Source organism: Macaca mulatta, chromosome 20 (genome assembly GCF_049350105.2).
Source record: "Macaca mulatta isolate MMU2019108-1 chromosome 20, T2T-MMU8v2.0, whole genome shotgun sequence".
Classification (NCBI taxonomy): domain Eukaryota; kingdom Metazoa; phylum Chordata; class Mammalia; order Primates; family Cercopithecidae; genus Macaca; species Macaca mulatta.
Genome location: NC_133425.1, coordinates 2,796,053 through 2,813,103, shown reverse-complemented (window position 1 = coordinate 2,813,103; position 17,051 = coordinate 2,796,053). Strand labels below are relative to the sequence as shown.

The 17,051-nt window shown below is 50.9% G+C and overlaps 1 protein-coding gene across 3 annotated transcripts in view; it reads left to right on the top strand.

The window, feature by feature from the left end:
* The window catches only part of IFT140 (intraflagellar transport 140), a 105,496-nt gene that overhangs the window by 22,851 nt on the left and 65,594 nt on the right, over nucleotides 1-17,051 (top strand). For all 3 annotated transcript variants that reach the window (XR_013411325.1, XM_077985045.1, XM_015125280.3), the window contains exons 10-13: nucleotides 734-937; nucleotides 2,780-2,852; nucleotides 5,234-5,325; nucleotides 16,018-16,145. Coding sequence is in view for 2 of the 3 variants with exons in the window: in XM_077985045.1 (XP_077841171.1) it covers nucleotides 734-937; nucleotides 2,780-2,852; nucleotides 5,234-5,325; nucleotides 16,018-16,145 (497 nt within the window). In the remaining variant the exon portion in view is untranslated. The remainder of the gene's footprint in view (nucleotides 1-733; nucleotides 938-2,779; nucleotides 2,853-5,233; nucleotides 5,326-16,017; nucleotides 16,146-17,051) is intronic.

Genomic DNA, 17,051 nt, shown 5'->3' with positions numbered 1-17,051 from the left:
ATGAAACCAACATTTCGCATCAGCAGAGGAAAGCTAGATAATTTAATCCATTGTATAAACTTCCTGTTTGTTTATAAAAAATATAAACATCCCTATGTCACACTCAGAAGAGTGAGTCACACTCAGAAGAACTCTAGAAGACGCTTTTCCCATCAGAACAGACATACAAGTGCTGCCTGTCCAATCACAACTCTTGAGCATCAGTATCTTTTATTTATTTATTTATTTATTTATTTATTTATTTATTTTTGAGACGGAGTCTCGCTGTGTTGCCCAGGCTGGACTGCAGTCGCGCAGTCTCGGCTCACTGCAAGCTCTGCCTCCCAGGTTCACGCCATTCTTCCACCTCAGCCTCCTAAGTAGCTGAGACTACAGGTGCCCGCCACCACCCTCGGCTAACTTTTTGTATTTTTAGTAGAGACGGGGTTTTACCATGTTAGCCAGGATGATCTCGATCTCCTGACCTCGTGATCCGCCTGCCTTGGCCTCCCAAAGTGCTGGGATTACAGGCTTGAGCCACCATTCCCGGCCCGAGCATCAGTATCTTAAAGTCTTTCTACACAGCACACACTTTACCTTTATAAAACATTTTTTGAGATCATTTTTTAAGTCCAGAACAATGGTGCTTAGAAATGGTTTCTGAGTTCTCATGTGTATAAGCGTTCTCCTGACTGCATCTTTCTCCTGCTCTTTTCGCACATCTGGTTCTTTCTCTTGCAACCTGGAAATGAAGTGGGGTTCCAGGAAGAACCTGCTGGCAGTGAACAACGTCATCTCCGTGGCCATCCTCAGCGAGCAGGCCATGTCGTCACACTTCCACCAGCAAGTGGCCGCCGTGCAGGTCTCCCCGAGCCTGCTGAATGTGTGCTTCCTGTCCACGGGGGTAGCGCACAGCCTGCGCACCGATATGCACATCAGTGGGGTGTTTGCCACTAAGGTGACTGCCGAGGGGACCCGCGGGTCGGAGGAGGGGTCTTCAACACAGAGAAAAGAACTGCCCCATTGCCAGGTAGTTCAGGGCAGCAAGGGTCCCAGATGGTAGGTTAGGCCACTCTCAGTTCCATCCTAGATTCTCTTATTTCCTGGATATCTATGTACATTATATTCATGAAGAAAATCATAATGAAAATATAGGCTGGGCGTGGTGGCTCATGCCTGTAATCCCAGCACTTTGGGAGGCTGAGGTAGGCAGATCACTTGAGGTCAGGAGTTCGAGACCAGCCTGGCCAATATGCTGAAACTCCTCCGTCTCTAATAAAACTACAAAAATTAGCTGGGCGTGGTGGTGGGCACCTGTGGTCCCAGCTACTCAGGAGGCTGAGGCAGGAGCATTGCTTGAAGCTAGGAGGTGGAACTTGCTGTGAGCCGAGATCGTGCCACTGCACTCCAGCCTGGGCGACAGAGTGAGACCCTGTCTCAAAAAAAGGAAAATAATAATACAAATATATACACCTGCCATCTACCCTTATAAATTAAAAAAAAAAAATAGGCCAGGCGCGGTGGCTCAAGCCTGTAATCCCAGCACTTTGGGAGGCCAAGGCAGGTGGATCACGAGGTTAGGAGATCGAGACCATCCTGGCTAACATGGTGAAACCCCGTCTCTACTAAAAATACAAAAAAAAAACTAGCCGGGCGAGGTGGCGGGCGCCTGTAGTCCCAGCTACTCGGGAGGCTGAGGCAGGAGAATGGCGTGAACCCGGGAGGCGGAGCTTGCAGTGAGCTGAGATCCGGCCACTGCACTCCAGCCTGGGCGACACAGCGAGACTCCGTCTCAAAATAAATAAATAAATAAATTAATTAATTAATTAATTAAATTTTTAAAAAAATTAAGTTAAAAAATAAATTTGGCCGGGCGCGGTGGCTCAAGCCTGTAATCCCGGCACTTTGGGAGGCCGAGACGGGCGGATCACGAGGTCAGGAGATCGAGACCATCCTGGCTAACACGGTGAAACCCTGTTTCTACTAAAAAAAAAAAATACAGGCCGGGCGCGGTGGCTCACGCCTGTAATCCCAGCACTTTGGGAGGCCGAGGCGGGCGGATCACAAGGTCAGGAGATCGAGACCATCCTGGCTAACACTGTGAAACCCCGTCTCTACTAAAAATGCAAAAAATTAGCCGGGCGAGGCGGCGGGCGCCTGTAGTCCCAGCTACTCGGGAGGCTGAGGCAGGAGAATGGCGTGAACCTGGGAGGCGGAGCTTGCAGTGAGCCGAGATCGCGCCACTGCACTCCAGCCTGGGCGACTAAGCGAGACTCTGTCTCAAAAAAAAAAAAAAAAAAAAAAAAAAAATACAAAAAAACTAGCTGGGCGAGGTGGCGGGCACCTGTAGTCCCACCTACTCGGGAGGCTGAGGCAGGAGAATGGCGTGAACCCGGGAGGCGGAGCTTGCAGTGAGCTGAGATCCGGCCACTGCACTCCAGCCTGGGCAACAGAACGAGACTCTGTCTCAAAAAATAAATAAATAAATAAATAAATAAATTTAAAAAGTAAATAAAGGAAAGAGAGGGATGCTTTCTTTGCCATTCCCCATACCTTAAGTAAAAAAAAAAAAAAAGAAAATAATCATAATAAAACCCAGGGATATTTTATATAACGCAGAAAACAGCCTTAACCCATGTTCACAGAGGACCCAGTGATCTCATAGTCTTAGGGTGATGGAGCAGCAGCGTTCGGAAATGTTTAGAGGAGGAGAAGGAGGCTTTGGAAGTGCACCGTGGGGTGTGCAGTCTGCACCTCACTTTTCCTGCCCTTTGCCTTGAATGTCCACCATTCTTTTCAGGATGCTGTCGCGGTCTGGAACGGAAGGCAGGTGGCGATCTTCGAACTTTCTGGAGCTGTGATGCGGAGTGCAGGTGGGTTCTTTTCACCCCAACAGAGGCACTCCCACTACCTGGCTTTATTTTCTCCCTGCCTACTGAGAGGGCCACTGTGGTGCAGTTGAGGACTGGCATAGGGGCTGGGGAGACCTTCGTGCCTGTGCCCGCATTTCCAGAGCCAGGGCTGCAGCTCTGGCCCCGTGTTGTCCGTGCATCCTGGGGCCTGCTGTGCGGGCGTAAACAGCCACAATGCTTTTGTGGGTTCCTTCCAGGGAGGGGGTGGCTGCCTCCCATCTTCTGAAGTGTTTCCAGACCATGCACAGCCGTGAGACCTGTGGTGTCTTGACCCAAGGCCAGCCTCTGCCTGAAACTTCAAGGTGGCTCTTCAGAGATGCTCCATTAATCTCAAACACCCTTCCAGGTCCCCAAGGTCTCTCCAGGTCTCTGCAGTTAGTTTGGCCGTCATTGCCCAGGCTGGAGTGCCGTGGCGTGATCTCATCTTACTGCAACCTCTGCCTCCCAGACTCACGCAATTCTCCTGCCTCAGCCTCCCCAGTAGCCGGGATTACAGGCGTGCGCCACCACACCAGGCTAATTTTTATATTTCAGTAGAGACAGGGTTCCACCATGTTGGCCAGGCTGGTCTTGAACTCCTGACCTCAGGTGATTTGCCCACCTCAGCCTTCCAAAGTACTGGGATTACAGGCGTGAGCCACTGTGTCCAGCCTTGGCCATTGTTTTCTTCCTGCTCTCTTAAGCATGTCTATGGGAGTTTCCTGGGATGGCTGTAGCAAAGGACCACAAACTTGGTGGCTTCAGAAAACGGAGATGTGAGAAATGTATTCTCCCGTGGTTCTGGAGGCCAGAGGTCCCAAATCAGTTTCACTGGGCAGAAGTGACCGCGTCAGCAGAGCCACGCTTCCTCTGCAGTCCCAGGCAGCAGAGCCACGCTTCCTCTGCAGTCCCAGGGGAGAACCTGTTTTAGCTTCGGTGGCTGCCAGCAGTCTTCGGCTTGTGGTCACAAACCTCCCGTCTCTGTCTGTGTGGTCACATTGCCTCTGGTCTGAAATCTGCCTCCCGCCCTCTTACAGGGACACTGGTGACTCTATTTAGGGCCCACCTGGATAACCCAGTATAATCTCCCCATCCCAAGACCTTTCCATCTTCTGCCATATAAAGTAATATTCACAGGTGCCAGGGAGCAGGACCTGACGTCTTCAGGGAACGTTTCCCAGCCCACTGCAGTGGCCCAGCCATCAGGATGTGCTCCTCAGCTCCTCGCCTTCCACAGTTATCACCTTCACCAACCCTGCCCCTCAGCCGCCTGCCCACACAGGAGGCCTCGTGTCATGCCATTCCCAGGGTGGTTGCCCCCTCGTTTGTTTGAACATCCCCGCCTCTCCAGGCACGTCCTTCACTAGTTTCCGCCTCTCCCTTAGATCTTTTCTCCGTAACACTTTGTTGCCTAAAGTTCTCTCATAACATTTTTCACACTCTATCCCGAATTGTACTGACACTTCACATCTCCTCTCCTCTGTAGACTCCCTAGGAGCAAGGGTGAGCTTCTTATTTCCCCCAGTAGGACCAACACAGCAGGTGCTGGGATATTTTCTGTTTTGTGTATATTATCATCTCCCTAACTAGATTTTTTTTGAGACAAGAGTCTTGCCCTGTCACCCAGGCTGGAGTGCAGTGGTGTGATGGTGGCTCACTGCAGCCTCTGCCTTCTGGACTCAAGCAATTCTCATGCCTCAGCCTCCCAAGTAGGTGGGATTGCAGGCATGCACCACAACACCTGGCCAATTTTTGTATTTTTAGTAGAGATAGCATTTCATGAGGTTGGCCAGGCTGGTCTCAAAGTCCCGACCTCAAGTGATCCACCTGCTTCAGCCTCCCAAAGTGCTGGGATTATAGGTGTGAGCCACAGCGCCCGGCCTCTAGATTCTTATCTATTATGTTGGTGCAAAAGTAATTGTGGTTAATGGCAAAAACCACTTTTGCAGCAACCCTAATAGTTAGGTCCAGGAACCAGGGCTTGTGGCCACCAAAGTTCCACCTAAAATGAGCAAACACTTGCTTAAATGGGTGTGTTGTCGTAGATGCTGTGCTGCTGGGAGTGCGAGCTGCCAGATGGGAGGGATGCAGGGCAGGGAGCCCAGAGCCCGGCATGGAGTCTCCACGTCAGCCCAGGGCCTGCACATGCTGCCACTGCTAGCTGTGGCCGCGGCCGTGGCCGTGGACAGTTCCCTGTGCCCCAGAGCCTCATTTTCTTCATCTGTGAGGTGCAGATAGCACACCCCTATGAAGCTGTGGTGAGACCGAGATTAATTGGGGATCATGTGTGGGAATGCTTCTGAAACTCCGGGCAAGTCTGGCGGATGAGCGGCCTCCTTCCTGATGTTCGTCTTTCATTTTAGGGACCTTCTTATGTGAGACGCCCGTGTTAGCAATGCATGAAGAAAGCGTTTATACGGTGGAGTCAAACCGAGTTCAAGTGCGAACCTGGCAGGTAAGTTGCTGCTCCACGGCAAGAAAACCAGAGCAGAGTTTGAAATCCTTCCTCTCAATTGAGCCGAAGCCTGTTTATTGATTTCACCTAGTTTATTAGTCCGTTCTCACACTGTGTAAAGAACTACCTGAGATGGGTAATTTATACAGAACAGAGGCTTTGTTGACTCCCATTCCTACAGGCTCTACAGGAAGCAGGCCCAGGGGCTCGGGAAACTTACAGTCGTGGTGGGAGGCCAAGGGGAAGCAGTGCCTCCTGCACAACCGGAGCAGGAGGACGAGAGGGCGAAGCGGGAGGGGCCACACACTGAACAGCCAGATCTCGTCAGATCTCTATCACAAAACAGCACTAGGGATAGTGAGAAACCACCCCCCTGATCCAGGTCACCTCCCCCCAGGCCCCACCTCCAACACAGGAGATAAAATTCATTGTGAGATTTGCATGGGGACACGGAGCCAAACCATATCACCTTGCTAGATTGGATTTCCCGTGTCAGGTGCTTGATGGTGAAAATGAATCCTGGGACAGCTGTTCAATGTATGGCTGTCACTTCAGGAATCGGGAGACAGGGCAAGGGCCTTTTGCCTGTGAAAAGGATGACTTTGAAGGACTTCGAGTACATGGGGCTATGAAAAGAAAATAAATCCTTGCAGGGCTTAATGTACACCCCAGCAGCTGGCTGGGTGGCTCCAGTTCAGTTAAGGACATAATGTCCTTAACCAGGCTGTCCCCTGCATGTGTCTTGTGGGAGGGCCAGGGCGACCTCTAAGAGGTTCCCTTTTTTTTTTTTTTTTTTTGAGATGGAGCCTCACTCTGACTCCCAGGCTGGAGTGCAGTGACTTGATCTTGGCTCACTGTAACCTCCGCCTCTCAGGTACAAGCGATTCTCCTGCCTCAGACTCCTGAGTAGCTGGAACTACAGGTGTGCGCCACCACACCCGGCTAATTTTGTATTTTTAGTAGAAATGGGGTTTCACCATGTTGGCCAGGCTGATCTCGAACTCCTGACCTTGTGATCCACCCGCCTCAGCCTCCCAAAGTGCTGGGATTACAGGCGTGAGCCACCGCACCTGGCCAAGAGGTTCCCTTCTGAGTAGAGTCAGGCACCCACTGCCCTGTCTGCATCCCACACACACTGGCTAGAACCTGGGAGCAGACACGGTGTGTTGATTTCCTGTGGCTGCCTGAACAAATTACCACAAACCGAGGGGCTTCTGGCACAGACATTTATTCTGTCACAGTTCTGGAAGCCAGAAGTCTGCCATCCAGGTGCTGTCCAGTCTGATGCCTTCCGGAGGCTCTGAGGGAGAACCTGCCCTGCCTCTTCCAGCATGAGGTGGCGCTGGCGGGCTTCGCTGTTCCTTGGCTTGTGCACTTGACCTTGAACCACAAGGTCTGAACTGCAGGGGCCACTTAGATGCAGATTTCTTCTGACTCTGCCACCCCGAGACACCAAGATCAACAACTCCTCTGCCTGTTCAGTGTGAAGATGATGAGGATGAAGAGCTCGATAATGACCCACTTCCACTCATAAATAGTAAACATATTTTCCCTTCCTTACTATTTTCTTAATAACATTTTCCTTTCTCTAGGTGACTTTATTGTGAGAAACAGTATATAATACATAGAACATATACATATGTGTCAATCAACTGCTTACATTGTTGCGAAGTCTTGTCAACAGCAGGCTGTTAGTCCTTATGTTTTGGGGAAGTAAAAGTTATATAAAGGCCGAGTGCAGTGACTCACATCTGTAATCTGAGCACTTTGGGGAGGCCAAGGTGGGAGGACCACTTGAACCCAGGGGTTTGAGACCAGCCTGGGCCACATATTGAAACCCATCTCTTAAAGAACAACAAAAAAAATTGGCCAGGTGTGGTGGTGCACGCCTGTAGTGCCAGCTACTCAGGAGACTGAGGCAGGAGGGTGGCTTGAGCCTGGGCAGTCCAGGCTTCGGTGAGCTATGATTGCACCACTGTACTCCAGCCTGGGCAATGGAGCAAGACCTTGTCTCAAAAAAAAAAAAAGTGTCATGAGGATTTTCGACGGCAAGGTGGTTGGCCCCTCACAGCCCTGCATTGTTGAAGGATCCTCTGTGAATGCCTTGCTCCAGCCTCTGCGCTGTCCTCATGTGGCTGCCTTCCCCGCGTCTGTGTCTTCTCTTCTGTGTCTTATGTTTTATCTTATGTACTTATCACTGGATTTAGCTCTCATCCTGAACCAGAATGATCTCATCTCAAGATCCTTAACTGCAAATACCCATTTTCCAAATAAGTTCATATTCACACATTCCAAATAGACATATCTTTTTTTTTTTTTTTTTTGAGACAAAATCTTGCTCTATCACCCAGGCTGGAGTGCAGTGGCGTGATCTCGGCTCACTGCAACCTCCGCCTCCAGGGTTCAAGCGATTCTTTTGCCTCAGCCTCCCAAGTAGCTGGTATTACAGGCACCCAGCTAACGCCCAGCTAATTTTTGTATTTCTTTTTAGTAGAGACGGGGTTTCACCATATTGGCCAGGCTGGTCTTGAACTCCTGACCTCATGATCTGCCCGTCTTTGCCTCACAAAGTGCTGGGATTACAGGCGTGAGCCACCGCACCCGGCCATATCTTTTTTTTTTTTTTTTAAGGGACAGGATCTCACTGTGCTGCCCAGGCCGGACTCGAACTCCTGGCTCAAGTGATCCTCCTGACTCAGCCCTGCAAGCATCTGGGGCTACAGGTCTGAGTGGACATATCTTTGGGAAGGGCACCATTCAGCCCACTGTGCACAGCAAGGTTCTGTGGCCAGGTTGAGAGCTTTTGTCACGAGCCTGATTTTAGCTACCTTTGTGATTTTTATCCATCTCCAGGTTCCTTCTTGGGACCCAGCGTCTAATTGCCTGGGGCGGCCACATTCCTGTCCTTGTACTTCACGTGGTGCTCGTGTGCTCCCATCATGGATTGTTGATTCTCATTGGCATCCAGACGGGAGACAAGTCAGCAATAAGTGCCAAGGAGAAGATGGAAGCGGGTGGGCCCCTCTGTGGGGGACTTCTGTCTGAATCAGGTGGAGGGAAGATGTGGGGAGAAGCCACATGGCTGCGGTGCCAGCTGGGAGAGAAGTACGGACAGAGGGAGATGCCGACACCACATGTTTTCCTGCAGCCTATTGGGTCCGAGGGGAGGCAGTAAAGCTGGAAGGGAGTAGTCGAGAGCCTTCTGGGCATCCCAAGCCCAGAGCAAGCACACCTTTGTCACTGCCATCCCTGCCCACCCCTCCATCTTTTTACCTATGCCCCTCTGACTCCTCCCGTTGCATGTGCGCATCTGTTGTGGATGTAAAGGGAGGTAGAGCAAGGCCTTTTTTTTTTAAAGTTGGAGTTTTGCTCTTTTTGCCCAGGCTGGAGTGCAATGGCACGATCTCAGCTCACTGCAACCTCTGCCTCTGGGACTCATGCAATTCTCCTGCCTCAACCTCCCTAGTAGCTGGGATTACAGGTGCCCACCACCATGCCCAGCTAGTTTTTTGTATTTTTGATAGAGATGGGGTTTCACCATGTTGATCAGCCTAGTCTTGAACTCCTGACCTCAGGTGATCCACCCCCCTCAGCCTCCCAAAGTGCTGGGATTACAGGCCTGAGCCACCACGCCTGGCAAGGCTGTGTTCTTAAGGACAGATGAGGGGCAGCTGCAAAGACGACCCTTGAGCAATGCAGGCGTGGGGGTGGCAACCACCAGAGCAGCTGAAAATCCACATGTAACTGTTGACTCCCCCAGAACTTCAGTACTCGCAGCCTGCCATTGACTGGAAGCCTTACCAATAACATGAACAGTCGACTAACACCTATTTCATATGTTCTATGTATTACATACTGTATTCTACAGTAAAGTAAGCTGGAGGAAAGAAAATGTTACTAAGAAATCATGAGGAAGAGAAATACATTCACAGTACTATTCTGTGTTTATCGATACCCTAAGTCTATAGGATGAATCATCTTTCTGAAATGGTGGCATCCACAGGTGGCGTCCACATCTGCAGACCTGAATCTATTGTCCGTATCAAGCAATTCTACATTCTCTTGTAATGTCACGGCTTTCCCTTGCTTCTTGGGAGCACTTCCAGCATCACTAGTGGCATTTCACATGGGTCTCCCTGGGGTTAATCGGTGTTTACAGTATTGCATGAAACACATGAAAAATCCTCTAGAACTGTGAGAGGTCACTTTTTACTGTGATGTGCATTTTACTGGAGAGAGGAGCTGCCCACTCAGAGGTGATTAGCACTGCACAACATTTTAAGGGGATCCTCGCAACACTTGAGTGAAATTCAGCACAGTGGGAAGAGGAGGCAGCTGTGAAATGACTAGAGTAGCACAATGTGGGCCACAGTTCCCTGCGTGTGGTTGTGATTGCTGTGGTTGCATACCGCATCTTTCTGTTGGTTTACACTTCGCACAGCTGCACAGGGTGCCACCTCTGGAAGTGTGTGCAGATTTGTGTATGCTTCATGGACGTGACTGATAAAAGACGAGTATCTACCTATATTTTATGCATTCATGACATATCTGTTAATTTTTTTTCTTTCTAGGCTACATGGTTTGTCTGAGTTTTCTCAAATTGTTACAAATCTCCAAAAAAATGTTAAATATCTTTTTGTTATTGTTTGAGATGGAGTCTCACTCTGTTGCCCAGGCTGGAGTCCAGTGGCGCGATCTCGGCTCACTGCAAGCTCCGCCTCCCGGCTTCACGCCATTCTCCAGCCTCAGCCTCCTGAGTAGCTGGGACTATAGGTGCCCGCCACCACACCTGCTAATTTTTTGTATTTTTTTAGTAGAGATGGGGTTTCACCGTGTTAGCCAGGATGGTCTCGATCTCCTGACCCCATGATCCACCCGCCTTGGCCTCCCAAAGTGCTGGGATTACAGGCGTGAGCCACAGTGCCCGGCCCTTTTTTTAAAATTATTTATTTTAAGACAGAGTCTCGATGTGTTACCTGGACTGGAGTGCAGTGGCATGATCTCGGCTCACTGCAACCTCTACCGCTTAGGTTCAAGCAGTTCTCCTGTCTCAGCCTCCCGAGTAGCTGAGATTACAGTCATGCGCCACCACACCTCGCTAATTTTTGTATTTTTAGTCGAGATGAGGTTTCACCATATTGGTCAGACTGGTCTCAAACTCCTGACCTCAGGTGATCCACCCACCTCGGCCTCCCAAAGTGCTGGGATTACAGGCGTGAGCCACCACGCCTGGCCTTTAAATATCTTTATTGAAGAAAAAAAAAAAGTGCATGTAAGTGGACCCTTGAAAATCAGACCTGTGTTATTCAAGACCTGTGTTTGCCAAGAAAAGACCTCCAGACGTGGGGCTGTGCGGGCACCAGTGGCCTGCGGGGAAAGGGCCAATGGCATGATGGGAAAGGGTGAATGGCCTGCTGGGAGAAAGCCAGTGAGAGGGCCAGTGGCATGATGGGAAAAGGGTGAATGGCCTGCTGGGAGAGGCCACTGGCATGATGGGAAAGGGTGAATGGCCTGCTGGGAGAACACCAGTGGCATGATGGGAAATAACAGTGGGCCCACTGAGAAGTCCTATAACAGTGGGCCCACTGAGAGTTGGGAAAATGCCTAACAACAGCTGCCATGGAGTTGGGTCCTTTTATTTCTCTGTTAATTTTTTCTTTTCTTTCCTTTTCGTTTCTTTTCTTTTCAGAAATAGGGTCTCACTTTGTTGCCCAGGCTGCATTGCAGTGACAATCATAGCTCACTGCAATCTTGACCTCCTGGGCTCAAGCGATCCTCCCACCTCAGCCTCCTGAGCATGGGACCACAGGTGTGCGCCACCATGCCTGGCTAATTTTTTATTTTCGTTTTTATTTATTCTTTTATAGGTAAGATCTCATCCTGTTGCCCAGGCTAGAGTGCAGTGGTGCCATCATAGCTCGCTTGCAGCCTCACACCCCTGGGCTCAATTCATCTTCCTGCCTCAACCTCCCAAGTAGCTGGGACCACAGGTGCCAATCACCATGCCTGGCTAATTTTGTTGTTGTTATTATTATGTTTTTGTAGACATGGGGTCTCACTATGTTGCCCAGGCTGTCCTTGAACTGAGCTCAAGTGACCCTCCTGCGTCAGCCTCCTGAAGTGTTGGGATTACAGGTGTGAACCATCATGGATGGCCATTAATTATTAAGTTACAAAAGGAATACGTGTCAGTTGTAACTAGTAAGGTGGTGCTGGCGTGAGTAAGGGTGGGTTAGTGATCCCTCACGACCCTTGTTGGACACCCAGCATGTCCTTCCAGGACACTATCCCTCCTCAGGACGTAGATGCATGGCTGCTGTTAGTGTTTGTGTCAGGGATGCAGTGACTGCAGACACTTAGGAACTTCCAGTCCTTAAAAGGACAGCTTCCGGCCGGGCGCGGTGGCTCAAGCCTGTAATCCCAGCACTTTGGGAGGCCAAGACGGGCGGATCACGAGGTCAGGAGATCGAGACCATCCTGGCTAACACGGTGAAACCCCGTCTCCACTAAAAAATACAAAAATACTAGCCGGGCGAGGTGGCAGGCGCCTGTAGTCCCAGCTACTCGGGAGGCTAAGGCAGGAGAATGGCGTAAACCCGGGAGGCGGAGCTTGCAGTGAGCTGAGATCCGGCCACTGCACTCCAGCCTGGGCGACAGAGCAAGACTCTGTCTCAAAAAAAAAAAAAGAACAGCTTCCTAGGCCAGAACTTCAGGGCCCCAGCCCTGTGTGTGTTTCAGGGAGTCACGTCTGCCCCACAGAGGACCCGAGGGGCCTCCCATGCAAAGGCCAAGTGCCATGGAAGGGGGTGGTATGTGGGACCAGTGGTGGTGGGAGGTGGGAAGGGAGGCAGGAGGGCTGGTCACCTGGACCCTCACCCTGAAGGCAGGTGGGGTTGAAGCCAGGAGTGATAGGGTACATTTTGTTGACTAAAAAGAAAGAGGCTGAAGCACAAAATGTGATTTAAACAGTCTACTTGGCCGGGCACGGTGGCTCATGACGGTAATCCCAGCACTTTGTGATTTAAACAGTCTACTTGGCCGGGCATGGTGGCTCATGACGGTAATCCCAGCACTTTGGGAGGCCCAGGTGGGAGGATTGCTTGAGCCCAGGAGTTCCAGACCAGCCTGGGCAACATAGTGAGACCTCGTCTCTACAAAAAAATACAAAAATATTAGCCAGGCATGGTGGCAAACCTATGGTCCCAGCTACTTCAGAGGCTTAGGTGGGATGATTACCTGAGCCTGGGGAGGTTGAGGTTGTAGTGAGCTGTGATTGTACAACTACACTCCAGCCTGGGCAACAGAGTGAGACCCTGTCTCAAAAATAAGTAAGTAAGTAAGTAAGTAGTCTACCTGAGCCAGGATAAGGGCAGTTGCCCAGAAAACTCAGCCCCAAGGAACACTGGGTCTGGGCTCCATGTGACCTTTGTTCTAGGCAGGTTTTTAAAGGCCAAGAAGGCCGGGCGCAGTGGCTCACGCCTGTAATCCCAGCACTTTGGGAGGCCGAGGCGGGAGGATCACGAGGTCAGAATATCGAGACCACCCTGGCTAACACGGTGAAACCCCGTCTCTACTAAAAATACAAAAAATTAGCCGGGTGTGCTGGCGGGCGCCTGTAGTCCCAGCTACTCGGGAGGCTGTGGCAGGAGAATGGCGTGAACCCAGGAGGCGGAGCTTGCAGTGAGCCGAGATTGCGCCTCTGCACTCCAGTCTGGGTGACAGAGCGAGACTCCGTCCCCCCTCCCAAAAAAAAAAAAAAAACAAAACAAAAACAAAAACAAAATAAAGGCCAAGAAGAGGGAGTGGGCACAGGCTGATGTCAGGCTGTTGATTGGGAATCCTCTTTGGTTGATGGAAATACCGTTGATTGGCAGCAGTGGGCTGAGCACTGGTGCGGTTATTGTCTGCGGCAGCTTGTTAGGTTAGTTCTCAGCTACCTGTGGCGGCAGCAGGCAGTTTCCAGAGATGAACACAGCTCATGGGGAGAGCAGGGCATGGCTGCTGCCTCATTTGAGGTCTCTGGGGGCCTGATCCCTGAAAAGGACTTACCTTCCTCTGATAAGTTCTTTCGTTTCCCCAATTTTGACTTACTTTCTTGACTTTGCGTCATTTTCTCACTAGAAAGTAACTTCTGTGCCAGCGTAGTGGGGAACCGAGGTTAAGGGTGGAGAAGAGTGAGGCTGTGGGAGACACTGCAGGAGAGCAGCTCGGCCTGGCCCCAGGCAGTGGCCACCGACAGAGCCGGAGTGGAGCGGCACCATGGGTGTTATGAGGGGGGGTGACCAGTTGCATGGTGGGTGACTACAGAGAGTGGAGAACTGAGGATGTTCTGACTTTTCTAACCTGGGAGATTGGGTTTGTTGTGGCACCTTTAAGACAGGAACTCCAGAGGCAGAGCTGGAATAGGGGGCAGGGCAGGATGCCAGTTCCAGGTGCCTTGGAGAGCCCTTAGGGTATCCAAGAGACAGTTGGAAATACAAGCTCTGGAGGTCAGAAGCTGGGTCAGTGCCCTGAAGCCAGCCAGTACTTTGGGAGTTGGGAACTTATTGACATAGAGATGTTAGCTGAAGAATGTAAAAGAGGTGAGCTCAGATCTGAACCCAGGGCCCAGCAGGTAAGGGGCGGGCAGGAAGTGAGCTCACCAAGGAGCCTCCAGTACCCTCTGTCATCGTTAATAGTGTCAGCCCTGGCCCCATCAGCTAGTCCACTCCCCCTGCTGTCTTTTTTTTTTTTTTTGAGATGGAGTTTCGTTCTTGTGGCCCAGGCTGGTTTGCAATGGCGTGATCTCTGCTCACAGCAACCTCCGCCTCCCAGGTTCTAGTGATTCTCCTGCCTCAGCCTCCCAAGTAGCTGAGATTACAGGCATGCGCTACCACGCCCGGCTAATTTTGTATTTTTAGTAGAGATAGAGTTTCTCCATGTTGGTCAGGCTGGTCTCAAACTCCTGACCTCAGGTGATCCACCCACCTCGGCCTCCCAAAGTGCTGGGATTACAGGCGTGAGCCAGCCTCCCTGCTCTCTTTTTTATCCTGTGTTCAAGCAGCCACTTGCTCATTCAATAAGCATTTATTAGGCTCCCACTGGATACATCAAAATGAAGTGAGCCTCCTCAGCGTGGAATATTCCCTCCCTGACTCCAGCCATCCATCCCTCACCCTCAGTTTCCTAAACACGCTGTGCAGGCTCCTTTACTGGCTTTTGGAGTCTTTGTTGAGAGTTCCGTGCCCACTAAGTTCTCCTGCAGCTCTGCCCACCTTCCAGCCTGCCTTGCCACTCAGACTCTGTGCAGCTCCCATGCACTAGATCTGTGCCTTCCCTGCTGCCTGTCTTGGCCCCAGGATGCATTCAGCCATTCGCATCTGACTCGCGTGGAGCACCCCGGGGCAGGGTGTAGGCATTCACTGGGCATTGGTTGAATTGAGCTAAGAGCTTCGCTTTAAAACTCAGAGAACTAAGGTTTAGTCCCTAAAAGACGTACCACAAAGCATGAGGTCTGCTCCAGCATGACTGTGGGGTGACTGTGGGGCATATGCTTTCTTTTTTTTTTTTTTTTTTTGAGATGGAGTCTGGCTCTGTCACCCAGGCTGGAGTGCAGTGGCACAGTCTCCACTCACTGCAAGCTCCGCCTCCCAGGTTCATGCCATTCTTCTGCCTCAGCCTCCCAAGTAGCTGGGACTACAGGCGCCCGCCACCACGCCCGGCTAATTTTTTGTATTTTTAGTAGAGATGGGGTTTCACTGTGTTAGCCCCGATGGTCTTCATCTCCTGACCTCATGATGCTGGGATTACAGGTTTGAGCCACCCAGTCTGTGGGGCGTGTTTGTAACGTGCCGACTGTGGGGCGTGTTTCTAACGTGCCGACTGTGGGGCGTGTTTGTAACGTGCCGACTCTGGGGCGTGTTTCTAACGTGCCGACTGTGGGGCGTGTTTCTAACGTGCCGACTGTGGGGCGTGCTTTCAAATGTGCTGGAAAGGCCAAGGTGATTCTTTGAAAATATAAATGATACGAAATCACTTCCCAGCTCAAAACCCTGCAGTCTTCCAGTTTCACTTAGAACGAAATCTCACTCTTCCCCTCGGCCTCCTGGAACGCCCCTGTGGCCTCTGCCCACCTGGTTGACTTCTTAAACATTTCACTGAAATATTCACTGAGTGTGTACTCAGAAAGAGTGGGTGCGTCGTGCCTAAGTGTACAGCGCAGGGGCTTTTCCCAGGCGGGACGTTCCCAGGATGTAGCTAGCATCCTTCCTCTCACCCACCTCCTCACCCCAGGGTAACCACTCACATGACACAACATAAGAAGTATTCCTGGGGCTTTCACATGACGCCTCCACAGACAGGGCCCTGCAGAACTCCCCAGTGGATGGTATTCGCCCTCTCTCCATGCCTGGCACTTTCCTAAGATCCCATTCTTTACCTACATGGCACTCACTCAGCTGAGATTACATGTATATTTGTTTGTCAGCCGCTCTGCTGTCTGTGTTCCCCTCTAGACTGTAGGCACCAGAGCTCTCCCGAGGACAGGGCCCGTCCTTCCCCTGCAGCACTACCATCTAGCAGAGTGCTGCGCACACTCGGAGCCATCAGTAAACACTGAGTGAGTGCGTGAGTGGAGTGTACAAGGTTATCTGTGCACAATGTTCAGTAACAAACATGAAATATATCCATTTCTTGTTCCTTTCTTTTCCTCAGGGGACAGTCAAACAACTCCTCCTTTTCTCGGAGACTGAGGGGAACCCATGCTTCTTGGACGTCTGTGGGAATTTCCTGGTTGTAGGGACAGACTTGGCTCACTTTAAAAGCTTTGATCTTTCCCGAAGGTAAATTTTTTTTTCAAATAGAAGTGGGAACATGTTTTTAATCAGTCAGGAGACAGTGTGATAGGTAGAAAGTGAGTTAGGAGCCAAAAGACTCCGTAGGTGCCCATTTCAACACCGACATGCCACTCGTGCTCTGGAATGCCTCATGTTGGGGCTCACTTCCTAGCCTTTGCCTGGTGGTGGAGCCGTGTGGGGGAGGGGAGGCTTGAATAGTTGAAGCACGGGGAGTGGTGGGGGTGGGGAAGCTTCTATATGATGAGTGCATGACATTGTACATCTGTTGGAAATCATAGCACTTTATGGTGCAAAGTGTGAACCTTAATGTATGCAAATGTTTAAAAAATCATTCAGGCTGGGCAGGGTGGCTCACACCTGTATTCCCAGCACTTTGGGAGGCCAAGGCGAGAAGATTGCTTGAGCCCAGGAATTTGAGACCAACCTGGGCAACATAGTGAAACTCTGTCTCTACAAAAACTTTTAAAAATTAGGTGGGCATGGGGGCACGTACCTGTAGTCCCACCTACTTGGGAGACTGAGGTGGGAGGATTGCTTGAGCCGTGGAGATTGAGGCTGCGGTGAGCCCTGGTTGTGCCACTGCACTCCAGCCTGGGCCACAGAGAGACCCTGTCTCAAAAAAAAAATCACTTAAAATGTTAGAGGACCCCAGGATGGAACACAGAAGGTAACAAAACAGTCTGACTGTGTTAACAAATGTATGAAACAGCTTCACTAAAGGGTATGGGGGAAAAGTGCTGACCTGAGTGACTCTGGGAGTGAGGAAGGCCCTGGCCAGCACTTAGGCCAAAGGAACTGCACAGGAGCTCAGCTCTCTAGTTGAGAATCCTGCTCCCCACAGGGGTTGGGATGAGCAATGCTGATCCTGTAATGCATGTGCACTGGAATTGG